At 38.6% G+C, this 14,124-nt stretch overlaps 1 protein-coding gene across 29 annotated transcripts in view; it reads right to left on the bottom strand.

The window, feature by feature from the left end:
- Positions 1 to 14,124, bottom strand: part of wnk1b (WNK lysine deficient protein kinase 1b) — a 79,726-nt gene that overhangs the window by 25,365 nt on the left and 40,237 nt on the right. For all 29 annotated transcript variants that reach the window (XM_077235002.1, XM_077234985.1, XM_077234974.1 and 26 more), the window contains exons 4-9: positions 12,105 to 12,325; positions 10,419 to 10,576; positions 5,673 to 5,761; positions 3,830 to 4,049; positions 3,444 to 3,756; positions 3,181 to 3,365 (exon numbers count right to left, since the gene is read on the bottom strand). In XM_077235002.1, the coding sequence (XP_077091117.1) occupies positions 3,181 to 3,365; positions 3,444 to 3,756; positions 3,830 to 4,049; positions 5,673 to 5,761; positions 10,419 to 10,576; positions 12,105 to 12,325 (1,186 nt within the window). The remainder of the gene's footprint in view (positions 1 to 3,180; positions 3,366 to 3,443; positions 3,757 to 3,829; positions 4,050 to 5,672; positions 5,762 to 10,418; positions 10,577 to 12,104; positions 12,326 to 14,124) is intronic.

The raw sequence follows: 14,124 nt of genomic DNA, 5'->3' as shown, positions 1-14,124 counted from the left end.
GTTTAGCGTTAACAGCGTGATATAGCTTGGCATTGGGAGATAGTTGGGTTTAAAATTCAATGTTCTTGGATTCTGAATAGCACACTTTGATTTAATAATATAGCAAGTTGCCATTTACGGTTTTTAGATCACACCTTTGGTGTTTCTTTTGCTGTGTGTGTGATGTGAACATTTGCCCTAACCACAATTAAATTATATTGCATCAATTTAGATTACATTGGCTTTTCTTATTCAAGTATTCTTTACAGATACTTGGGTTGTACCCAAGTCCAGCTCAGTGGGAGACCCTGGTTCACTGGGAGACACTAACATACAGGACTGGCAAAGATTGCTGGGAGGCTGGCACGGCGACGGGGTGGGGCCGAGTGAAGGGGCAGGACGCTCTCCAGTGCTTTAGACAATCGACCCGCAAACGTCTCCCCATCTGGCCTCCCCAGCCGGGGTGAAAGTGGGGCTGATGCGACTGGAGGAGGCGTGGAAGGTGGCTTGGGAGGGCACGACAGAGCAGAAGTGGTAGAAAAGCAGGGCACGCAAACAGACATGCTACGACCACGACGACGGGGGAGAGGTTGAGGAGGCTGGAGACGAAGGAGGGGAATTGTCTATTAACCACCATGGAACACAAATGACACAAAGAACAAAAGCCAAATAACCAAAAGGAAACTATAAAGAAATATTTGATACAAGATTAAATATCAACATCACATTCTAGGAGGATAGACAGTGAAAGAACGACATTGGTCTACAGTAAATCTTGACCTACAAAGATTCAAATCTGCTGTCGAGTAAGACAAAAAGAATGAGCCTGGTTCAATCGATGATTCATGATAAAAAAAACTAACAAAAAAAAAACGTTTTACTATGACCAACCTGTTAATTCTTAAACATTTATGAAATGATTGCATGTGACAGAATACCAAAACCTGATTCATGAATTGCGAGCAGATTTTGTTGCAGATTGTGAAATTAAAGTAATACTTTTCTGACCTAATCTGAGATTAATTGTTACAGAGAAACTTGGTTTGTTAAAGACTGGAAAATTGCTTAAGCAGCATTCAGACTCCAACAAATTTACAGCATACACAGTTTACTATGTAGATACAAACTGCATGTTTGCAATGTATGTTAGCAAAGTCCATAAAAAACATCACAGAAAATCCATCCAAATCCATCTTCTAAGATTTTTTTTAATGATAAAGAACAACATAAACAGAAGTATGTATTGAATATATACAATAAAAACAAAGACCACAAACAGCATATTGTGTATAAAAACAGAAGAAGAAAAATAAAAGTAAAATAACAGTTATCAGTGCCATGCAGACTTCTAATATCGATTTGAGTCTTAAGAAATAAGCACCATTACAAGTCAGATAAGACTGTATTTATTTATAAAAAACATTGTTATTAAATAAATAATTAGAAGTTATAACCAGAGAAAATTTGAGTAATAAAGAGATATAAAGGTGTGTGCAGTATTTCAGGCTATATGGAAAATGATGCAAAATAATTCAAAACTAATGAGTGAGAAGAGATGAAAAACTTAAAAAAAAAAAAATTATAATTCCCTGAGAAAGCTCTATGCATGTCTTGACACTGGTGAACCAAACTGATCATGGTTTAAGTGCCCAGGATCTCAGGACAACATACAGCTTGACACGTAAGAGAAACAAGAAGTGATGGAGGCCTACCAGTCTGCACAGCATGATATACTGCTACAGTACATGGCACTGCCTTTTTGAGACAAATTAAAAATACTGATATAAAACAAACAAAAACAAATAAGGTAAAGTAACCCAAAGAATGTACTAAAACGCAAAGTGGATGAAGAGGGAGTGGCAGCTCAAATACACGTGGGGAGTGGAAATGCACACCCGGCAGTGAGTGAGTGAGAGTGAGAGAGAGAGAGAGAGAGAGAGTGAGAGAGAGAGAGAGAGAGAGAGAGAGAGAGAGAGAGAGAGAGAGAGAGAGAGAGAGAGAGAGAGAGAGAGAGAGAGAGAGAGAGAGAGAGAGAGAATGTAGAAAGTAGAATGTAGACATTATGGTTTTGCTCTCCATTCTCATGCATCGTTCATTTAGTGTCTGATAATGACAAACTCTAAACACATGCAACAACAAATAAATCATATTCAAATGCCAAACAACAACTGATCATTAGTTCATGATTCATTTGTTACTCAATCAAGGCTACATGATGCTCATCTCCGTATTGCTTCATTAGCTTACCTTTGTACAGGATGAAAAATTATGGAAACTGATGCAGACATTTGAACTAAAGATATTGAAGGTAAATATATGGCCACATGATTCTGAATTAACCTGTCAATAATAAGGCCAGTTTTTTCCTGAGCGCATTTAAAGGCTCAGTTTCTTGTTTTCCATTGTGTTGTCATTGTTGTTGTGTTTTTAATTTATTTTAAGCCTGATGTACTGTTCATTTGCATTTCTTTTTATATGCTTTTATTATATATATATATATAATCTTTATTTCTCTATTTAAATGTTCCAACATTAAGGAATATTCTGTAGTGAAAAGACAGAGATAATGTTGAAATAATAAAATGCTAAAAAAAACAAAGTCAAGGTGTAATATTGTATATACAGTATAAATTGAATATTTCTCTTTTTTCCCTGTAATAAATATTGTTTTTAAACATACAATTCTTGAAACTTCAGGAATAACGAAATTAATTGTGTGTCATTAATTTAATATATTAATACTCAATTTACGTTAATAAGTAATGCTTGAAAACAAGCAGCTTTGTCATAATTACAATAGAAATCCCCTAAATATCGTATACAATATTCACCCCCATTGAATATTGTATTGGACAGTGGGTGGCCTTTGAGTCAAAAAGGTTGAGAACCACTAGTTTAAGCCCAATTTCAAAGCTGCTTTGACTTTTGCTGCACCTAATTAGAATATCTGCTTTCTGTACTTCAACAGCTTTGTGCAACAGTGACATTTTTGAGAAGTTTTGTGGTGTACTGTTCACTGTTTTGGGTGGAAAATTGCTAATGGAATATTGTAACATAGTAAGTTTGGAATTCGTCAGTAGGCGAATAGTAGCTTCAAAAAACGGCCCCACAGGAGCAGATTAAGGATGCAAATATGTGACCTGCTGTGATTTCAGTTAGGTGATGAGTTCTTGACTTGGCCCTTCATTTTCTGGGACTTACCATGGGCTGCTGGGGGTATCCGGTGTGCTGTTGAGGAGCTTGACAGCTGGGAGGGTAGGCGCCCTGTCCAGGCACCTGCTGCTGTTGTGACGTTGTAGGAGAACTATACGACATGCTTAGCTGGCTGAGGTGAGGTTCTGAGAACACGGATGAACCCTGACCACTCTCAAGCGTCACGTCAGCCGCTGGGAAAAGATATGACATTAAAAATTAAATAGGAATTACAGTTAAATCAATCCAAATGAGTTGTATCTAACACTTACAGGTCATTCCACTTTGCATGTACTGAAGCTGCTGGTCTGCATCAGGCTCCTCACACTCGGGCTGGACAAAGCCAGGAGTTGGAGGCTGGGAACCGCACGTACTCTGTGCAGAACCTTGAGTTCCTTGAGGGCCGACCACGTTCTTCAACGACTCGCTGGACAACTGCTTCTGCTCTTCCTCTTGCTTGCGTTTCTCTTGCTCTGCTCGCACCTGCTGCCGTTGCTCTCGTTTGCGGCAGATCAGAGACACACGGTCCCTGATGGCCTTCGCCATGGTTTTGTGGTCACCTTCGCAAACATAGCCTGACTCAACCTGCATTCCAACACAGCATATGTTACCACCTCTGTGTGCAACCTCAGATTCAGAAACTCGTTGATAAACCCACCATTTCCTGAGCCACATCTTCTGGGACATCTCGATGGAGGTCGAAGGAGAACTCAATGGCTTCATTGTCTTTGTATTTGCCTTTCAGTTTCTTGACATCTTCAATGCGCAACCAGAGCTTGATGGCGATCATCTCCCCATCATCTTCCTCAGCCAGCTCCACCCGCACTCCAGTCTCCTCCTGGAAGAAGGCATGGTTCAAAAGGTCCTTGATGGCGTATCTGTTAAGGAAGAGGCAAAATTCAATTAAGCAAACAAGGCAAAAGACATTAAATAAGGATAGTGATCAATAAAATAAATAAATGCAGAAGCACATGGCTGAAAAAGGTCAGCCAATCACATTTAAACTGATTTAGAGGCACAAGATGGAACATTGGAGTCACTGAATGGGGTTGATCCAGGGTAAGTGAAGACAAACACAATAAATTTGAAATATATAGGACCTGAGGCCTTGAATTTGATTGTATCATGATCAAATTGATCTTTAATGGGTTTCCAGACTTTCCCCATAAGGGAAGTTTGATAACTTGGTGCCATTTTATGGTGATGTTGCAGGAATTTCAATTTTATCATACCCAGACCGTGTGTTGATAAACATTCTATGCAACATTATATCCTGTTGCATTTAAATTTTATTGAACAAACTCATTGTCCATTCACAACTAAACAACTCATCACCTAAAAAACAGGAGACATAGAGGGAATCTATGAATATTTAACAAGGACTCTGAATAAGTGACCAAAGCATTAAACCACCAAGGAAGTGAATGTACAGAAAATGCCCAACTACTGTACATTTAAAAAGAGCTGATCCATATCACCTGCATGGAATGATAGATATAAGGGTAAAAAGATAAGATTGCACCATCTTTTTTTACTAAGACAGACCTTTAACACTGAGGAGAAAAAAAACCCTCAAGTGAGCTCTGTTGATTAGCTGGGTTACAGTAGACATCAGCTTTTCCAGTGCTTCATCAGCGGAACATCAGACGTCGTCTCACCTTACGCTCAACACGCTGTTTGTGATTTTCCATTAATTGTTTTATACATTTAAGCAAACCAGAACGTCAGCTTTATGACTTTCCACAAATAATTAGGAAAAGTACTTCAAATGGTGATCAAGGTCATTTAAATAAATTTTAGTTAAAATTAGGGATGGGCATCGAGAACCGGTTCTTCTTCAGAACCGGTGCCCAGTGAACCAATTCCTTGGAACCGTTAGTATGCTTAACGATTCTGCTTATCGGTTCCGCTCGTTGCAAATGTGTCATGACGTCACACACGCGCTGCCTTGTTTTGGTTCAGAATGCAGCAAACATCGAGGCAGAAGCGCTCTAAAGTTTGGTTATATTTTACGCGAAAGAACGACAATATGAGGCGCCGTCTAGGGCTTAAATCAAACTTCATTCACGCACAGTCGCACACATATATGAAACACTTGCATACACTTATACTAAGTAGTCAAACATACATGTACACAGCTGAATGCTCAAACAAATACATATGAAATGCACAACGACACACCTAAAGTCGCTCACGCACATACACGCAAACTCTACACACACGAGATGCGCGGAACTCGCGGAACTCTCTCTTCGCTGGCTTGGCGTGATCACGGATCTGTTTCACTGAGTGGCTTGATGCTGGTATCTTTCCAAAACAGCGACTGGGAATCCGCTTATCTGTTGCTACTGCGCACAGTTGATTCGATATACCCTCATGTCAGCACGAGTTCAGCGCATCTGCGGACAGACTCATGCCACACGTCGCTGAGAACTGAGGTATGACTAGATGAATGAGTTCTGTGAAAACAGCGTGGGCGTGTGTAGTAGGCACAGTCTTACCTTTCATCTTTGTTTTGCTGAATACATCCCTCAATGATCTCTTTCACCTCTGGAATGGCTACCTTGTCGAAACTGCCAGGTTTAACTCCCTGTGGGGTAAAACACAAAAGAACTTTAAATCAACATGTCTTTTATGCTGTGAAAGAAACCCTTATGGAGCTCCACATGGACTCCTCAAAAATACATATGGTGCATGCTTTATGCGCTTTAATACCTGCCAGGTGAAAATCATCTGATCAATCCCTCAACAAACCACACAATTTGAGATATATATTATACATGCCCACAAATGGCAGAAGATGAGCCAAAGTTTAATACATAGGGTTAAGAGTTTTTTTCAAATCCCTAAACACGCAACTATTACAATTAATAACTGTTTTTTTTTGATGGGGTAAGTGTAAATGTGGTTTGCATTATAGAAACCCATGACATTTTAGATACAGTTGCTTATCTGGCAGGTTATTTATTTTTGCTGAACAGTTACCTTTTCAGTCATCGGGAATGCTTAAATTCATTAAGCCACAAGTTTTCAAACTTGGAGGAAAAAAAACCCTGAAAAGCACTATACAAATAAATTTGAACTATGAATAATTATTCTGAATAATATTTTCAAGAAAATGTTTTAAATATGTATTTTGGCTTTATTACAATGACTTAATATTTATTCAATTATTCATTGATTTATTTTGAAAAACCCTGATTTGAGATAAAATAAAAACACTGACACAGAGTTGCTTTATAGATTAATTCAATATCTAATGCAAGATGAGGGTACACACAAGTAAGAGTTTTGCTCTACAAAAAGCCAATTTTAATATCAAATATTGTTAAAAACGTATCATTCACTTCAAACATTTAAGAATACAAGCAAAAAGTAGGTTATCTTGGTGTAAATGATTAGTCAATTTGCAATCTAACACCTCTATCATGCAACAAAACCAGCATCCTACAAACCAGTCTTACTGAATAAAAAATAATCTCTACTTTTCCCTCATTTTTTTTTTAATTCTGAAATAACCTTTTCAAAATCATTTAACATAAAAAACCTACCAAGAGCTATACTGTCAAAACCACCCAAGACAAAAGAGTGCAAGAAACTTACAAGTGAAATCCTGGAACACTGTGTTGCTTTACAGAGTGGTCTTCCTGAACTATTACTCTCCCTGTCTCAGCATTACCTCCTTATATAAGTCTGTAACCCCCCTCAAATTCCAGTGCCAAACTAAGTTAAGGATGACAGAGCATCTAACAGAATTAAGTCAGAATGGCGAAGTATTCCGATAACAAGGTGATATAAAAAGCTTGTTAAGGACGCTGTGAATGGGTCCCCTAAAGCCAGATACATGCTGTTCCTCTGCCTCCTACCAGTTAACAAAAGCAGAAAATTAGAAGCAATCATTTTGTATTTAACAAAGCAGAGAGAGAGGAAGGCTCCTGGAACAGCTGGAGGTGGATGAAAAAAAGGAACAAAAGCAATCTTCAACTTCTACTCTGTCCAACTCATAAGCATAATGAAGAAAACAATTTTCTGGTTGAACTCCTTCAAGGCCACAAACTGAAATATCTTTTCAGGGCTGGAAGATACAGACAAATGACTGGTACATTATATCCAAACTAGCACACCATAAGTCACTTTGATATTCTGTTTTTTCGACTGCTTTGTCTTTCATGTCATTAATAAGTCTCTACTCAAGCTGCACAATTTTAAGGTGTCATTCATGTCTGTAGGACAAATGGTGCATGCATGATATTACATCAAGTGTAATACTCAAGCACATTCATAGACAGCAAATGATTTTACACCACAAATCTGATGACATTGTTGTGACAATCCAATTTTCGAGTGAATAAACGGGAACACTCTGTTAGGGCTGCAACTAACGATTATTTTGATAATCGATTAATCGGATGATTATTTTTTCGATTAATCGATTAATCGGATAGAAATTAAATTAGATTTTTTTTATTATAACTAAATAAAACCGTAAATCAGGGTATTTATGTGTAAAAGTGTACTTTAAAAAGTGCAAAAGCCACACATTGAGTTTTACTAATATCAATATTTGCATTGTTTTTAATGATAATTGCTGATGGCAAGTTGACAAACATGATTATTGTCAAAAAAATGATATCCAACATATTATGTTTTAACACAATTTTTGTTAAAACAAATTTACACAGACATGTTGTTCAGATGTGAATATCTGAACTAAAAACAAACTAAAAACATCTAAAATATATAATTCATTTAATTTTTATTTAAAATTAATCATATATAAGGAATATAAGGATAAAGAATATAATATATATTATATATAATATATAAAAGAATAATATAAGGATAAATTGATTAAATAAATATAGAAAGACTGAAAACAATTGTGTGAACGTAGAGCCGCAGTAGATCGCGTTTGAAAAACAATTAAAACTTAGTAGACAAATGCTATAAAAAGAGAGAGACCTTGCGTGTGTGTGCGTACCAGTAAACGCTCCCCGTGACGTAAGCAGACCAACTAATCGATAATGACATTCGTTGACAACGATTTTCATAATCGATTATAATCGATTTTATCGATTAGTTGTTGCAGCCCTACACTCTGTCCAGCTGCAGTGCTATTGACATCGGCTTCACCTCTAAAGCCTTTGCTTTAGTTTAACCAAAACAATAATGAAAGGCAAGATCTACATTGCAGTCAGACCATTCCATGGACACAAAATGGTCAGCCCGAAACCACTCCATGCTCACTGCTTTGAGATTACAGGCAGAAATTGCAGACGCTTGGAAAGAGAGAACAAATCTAAACCGTTTCATTGTGAGCATTTACTCTGGGCCGAGATGGGAAAAGTCCCACATCTGTCTGTAAGGGCAACCTCGGGTCCACTGAGCTTAAAATGCTTTCTGATTGCGTAAAGCTTAAATTGCTTTTCTCAGTGAAGTGTTCTGCATGTGCGATTGGATTTCATGAGATTAAAAAGCCTTCAGGCAGGGTGGACGGAAGCTTTCCAGACAGCTGGACAAAACTGGAGTGGTAAAATATAGGATGCGCCGAGCACTTTCCAAAGCTAACAGTTAGAAAAAGATAACCACCTCTACAGCTGAGTTAAGAGTGCGGATCAAAATAAATTTTGCTGTACCACCATGTTGATCAGACAAAAGCACTCAAGAACCTTTTATATTCCAGCGTTCAGGACATTTTCTTTATCCAGAGCTGTTCTTACCAAGTTATGCAGTAAAAATGTACACTTTCGGTCATAAAAACAACAAGAAAACCGATGTTTTGATTAACAAAAACATTAAAGTTGTCTAAAACAGTCAAATAGACACAGGATTCAGTTTGGAGAATCAGTACTGCTCCCTACTGGTGAACCCCTTATTGGCTTACCACAATCCTCAGCCATTTGTTTACAACCTCTACTGATCATATTTTCAACTTCCAGCATCATATGATCACCCTATTGACCTGAACGAGAATAAAAAAGCTTATGACTGCCTTATACTCTCTCCTCATCCTCTCTGCCAATGATATAAAAAGACAGCAACGAAGGGAAAAACTGATTCAATTTATAAAGTGCAGTAACATGACTGGCCTTTTTCCAGCCTTCTAACAATGGTCTTGGATTCAAATTTAGCCGTACTCTCAGGAACATTAACCTCGATTGTTCTGACAATAACATTGTATATCCATAAATAGATGGACAATTTTAACCACTTTAAATGAGAATTACATCACAATGGCTTAAAAGAGGTCTGAAATAAATAAACCCCAGAGAAACTGAAAATAATTATTGTGGAATATTTTGAGTTCAAACGAAACTAATCAGTCAAACATGAAGCAAATAACATTAAAGCTGGAGAGACCGATTGTTTGAGCCAGAGTCTGACTTCATGGAAAGTCAACACATGACGCACTACAAGCTGATATCAGTGACGGCTATAAAGCTGATTTAATTAAAGCAAAATATTTTATTGCAGCTGGCAAAAGAAAAGACATCCAGAGGTTTTACTTTTGGACAATTACATCTTACTGGGTGGGTCTGGGATAAGGTTGGGCCATATGACAAGCAGAAAACTGGTCAAAATGAGGAAGATCTTAAGTGGTGTATCATAAAGTGAGTTTAAAAAAAATTAAAATTTACAGCAGCTTTGAAAGTGGCTCATCCAATCAGAATTTAAAATCACAATGATCAGTTTTATAATGTTAGTAATACAATTGAGTCTTTTGTTTCTAACTCAATCTTTGCACTGATCCCAGACTTATTTTTTGGTTTCCATCCCATCACAGGAATAAATTAAATTTTCAAATTGAAAACAGTTATTTTAAATTGTAATAATTTTTCCACAATATTACAGGTTTTTTTTTTTACTGTATTTTGACAAAATAAATGCAGTCTTGGTGAACATAATAAATGCAGTCTGGGTGAGACTTTCCAAAAATCTTACTTGTGTAGTAAAAAAGTAAAATTTTGGTCATACCGCCTACTCCTAGTCCAAAACTATGTATTTGTTTGACATAGTTATATGTTGCTTACATAATCTAATATGCAGTGTGACGCCCCAGCTGTGCGCAGGTTTCAGTGAGCGCAACAGAAAAAGCTGCTTTTATTGAATTATTTCATAAGCAGAGGCCTGAGGAATGTGTGGGCGTAATGACAGAGCTGGTGAAGATTATAGCGGAAGGAGAGAGAGAAAAATACCCAAAATGATAGAGGGATGGAGAGCTAGCAGAGGTGTGCGAGGGTACTCACACTGGTGACTCGGCGATAGATTTGAGCGGGGTTCTGACACTCGGAGTACGGGTACTCAGAGGTTGCCATCTCCAGCATGCACATTCCAAAGGCGTACACATCCACCAACTCGTCGTATTTTTCCTCGTACATCTCAGGCGCCATGAACTCAGGGGTACCTTAAATCAAAAGAACCATTCAGAACTCTCAGTGCCTGAGATCTCTACTCACCCCAGCAGGGCCGGGGAGAGGAAGGGAGAGAGGAGGAGGACAATGGCACTGTTGCTCCGTACGGCCCTGAGAGGAGAGAAAGAGGGGGAGCAAAAGATATGGAGAAAAGGACAAAAAAAAAAAGAGGAAGGGGGAAAACCGGCCTCAGTTATTTAGCAGTGAAAGATTCCAGTTTTTCTCTGCAAGGCCTTTAGATTTTCTATGTCAGCACGTCAGACTAGTGCACCAAGCAGCCAAGCGTCATCTCCCAAACAGGAAGTGGATTTAAGACAGACGCACATGCGTTGGGTGCAGGTTAGTTTTAGAGCTGATTGATGGCCTTAAAAACCGTGTTGATCTTTACAACACGGCTGTGCCGCCAACACATTTAATGAGGAACTGGACAGCGGTGGGCGACTAGCTATGGAACTTGATCTATGTCAACAACACAGTTATGGAAAAAACATGACCGACTCACCTTTCTGCCTGTAATGGGAGAATGTTAAGGAAGTTTTTGCACAGAGCAAGCCCATAGCTAGTGAGCAAAGACTCTCGTGCACTAGCGTGCGTTAAAAGGCCTTGCACAGAAAAACAAGCTAAAATATAGATTCATATTTTAAATATTTCCGATTTGGGGTAGGTTGCTTGTTGACTTACCACTTACTTGCAATTTTTTAGAATACTTACTGAACTGAAGGACATTAAATAATCCATACAGTGGAGTGAGACCAGCTGAGATTATAGCCCTACAGTTTAAAAGGAAAAAATTCTCAGAAACCAAAAAAATAAAAAACTAACAAAAAATGGAAACAAGTCAATTTTGGAGGAAACAGAGAGAAGGGATCCAGAAAGAAATGTATCACAATATCTAAACCATCTGAAAGGAAGAGGGGGAAACCCTGATGAGGCGATCAGGAAAACCTTTGGAAAAAGATGTTTGACATTACTGGCAGCAAGAGAATCTCTAGAATTGTAATAATTATAGACCACAGGTTCCAGACCAAAATGTTTATTCTGTTAATATCACATGCGAAAAATCCTCATAGCAGACTTACTAACAAAGCATTATCCACCATGTGGCTTTGTTGGTATTTTAAAGGCATATATTACCCAAAATACACCAGAGTTTATGGAAACTTAAAGTGTTTTCACCTGTTGTATTTACAGGCCAATTAGTTCCAGGTGGGAAACAGCAGGATCTAAAGGTGTTCCCCCAATTTATAAGAAGTTCTCCTCTGGTTTTCCCCCATCTCCACCCCTAATTAAAACTAGTGCCATTGACTGCCTGGAAAACTGTGGTCTAAGGTGAGCAGTGTAGCTCAGAGCTACAGCATGCCTTAAATATCTGAGCATAACTGAGAGCAAATGCCCCACCTTCCCAATTTCACCTCATTGAAAAGACAAGCAGTGACATGACACATATTTTGAATTGTATAAGCCATGGTGAACTGACTTGGGAGGTGGGGAAAGCAAGAAAGTTTGAATGCTGGGTCGTACCTATGACACTTTTAGCGAATGAAGAGCGCTTGAGGGTGGCCAAGCCCAGATCGCCGATCTTAACGGAGCCGGTGGGTCCGGTGATGAAGATGTTGTCACACTTAAGGTCCCGGTGAATGATGGGAGGAGCTCTGGTGTGGAGGAAGTGCAGGCCCTTGAGGATTTGTCGGCACCAGCTCCGCAACACCTTTATCTTCATCACCTTGAAGCGCTTCAGATACCTGAGGAACAAAGAGATTAGAGTTGTGAGTTAGGGCAACGTTCTTCTTCACTGAACAGCCATAATGGTTTTGTTTAAGACCTTGACAGAGTCGAAACAAACAGCAGATGCGTCAACGGAAGATGATACGTGTCTACAGCTTTGGCGGTCATGACTGGGATGGAAAATTTCAACCAATGAAACCATAAAGGGAATGAAAATCAATGAGAAAACTCTCCCCTCAACAACAGCTCAATCAGATCTCAGTTCAGCCCATATGAGGATCAGGGAGAATTAAACTATTTCATGATGATGGACAACAGCGTGAGGAGGGCAGTACAGCACTTTCGATAGATTAGCTTGGCCTGATCAAATCTTGGAGTCAAGCCATAGCCAGGATTTGGCCATGTAATCCTCATTACAACAATCTACTCAGTTCAGGAGCCCAATTCCTAGATGAAGATGGGCACAAGCTCACAAGCAAAACAGAACGTATACTCATTTGTTATGGGGATGTCACTTGTCTTGAGAAGAATCAGATTTTCTACAGTGACTTCAAAATATAATTCTTTCCTCTTCCTTTTCTGCTTCTCATAGTAATAGAAAAACAGCCGATAAACATAAGATCAGATGAAATCTAACTGGTTTTGCAGGCAGCATGTGAAGAGATATAGCAAGTCAAGCGTTTCTGTGTAAACATGTAGTTTGCTTAGTAAGACTGAATTGAGCTGTGAGTAGTGCTTTGCCCAATGGGAGGAGGTGGGTGGTGGTACAGGGCAGCTTTGATGGAGTGTGGCGGCTGACTGACAGGTCGGAACGGAGCCAAGGGTAAGTCCCGAGGCGATACAGGAGAGAGCAACAAAGCATGATTCAAAACCTTCTCATCACTCAACACACCCAGTGGCTCCCAGAGGGCCCCAACAGGCTGTTTTCCAGCTACACCAACAACTCTCTCCGCACTTCTTGAAACATTGAAGTAATTTAAAACAATCTGTTCTGAACTTCATAAACAGTCTAAGGCCTGAAACATTCAAGAAAATATTATGAATTTTGATTGTCAGATTTATCTGATTTAGTTTTCTTTTTTTTTCGTTTGAAAAGTCTGTTTATGTACATGTGAAGAGTATGTTTCTGTCCTAAATGTTGGATTTGAATCCGAACCAGGAAACCAGGACTTTGAACATAAAAGGACAGAAAGAGGTACAAAAGTCTAGTGAGTCTTTATGTCTTTGGCGACCCAGACAAAAATGCGAACACTGACTAGTTTAGGCATGACATGGCCATGTCTGTGGGACGCTCCATTTCTACCTGACCTCTTGATCACTGTTTATCTTTGCGGTGTAGGAGCCTGAACATTACCAGGATGCCAAAGCTGAATGACACAAAGCAAGGCTGACACGTTTTATCATTTTTCACTCATCTCCCCATTTCTCCTCCACTGTCTTTGTCTCTCCTAGCAGTAACAGTGATGTTCCTGTGAGCTCTGTGAAACATAGCTAATTGAGCATAGCTGATGCTCTGAGGATCATAGATCTTCGTAGGGACTTGTTTTATCCAGAAATGTCAACAAATGATTAAAATCAATTTTTTTTATATGTTCATTATGTTATTGATATGATATTATGTTAAAAGGACAACCCAGATTTATTCAGTATACCAATTATATTCAATATATAAATTATCCTGCATTATTCAGTTTCTCTCAGTGATGTCTTGTGTGCACGAGTCAAACTTTTTTTTTGTCATAATATTGCATGAAAACCTGATAACTTTCTATTATATGACCTTATCTTTCAGTCAGGTATCAGTATTTAAGTGGGT

Source organism: Siphateles boraxobius, unplaced genomic scaffold (genome assembly GCF_051911475.1).
Source record: "Siphateles boraxobius isolate OS27281-9 unplaced genomic scaffold, OSU_SipBor_1 19, whole genome shotgun sequence".
NCBI lineage: Eukaryota > Metazoa > Chordata > Actinopteri > Cypriniformes > Leuciscidae > Siphateles > Siphateles boraxobius.
Note: the sequence above shows the minus strand (reverse complement) of the source record. Positions and strands in the feature narration are given on the sequence as shown.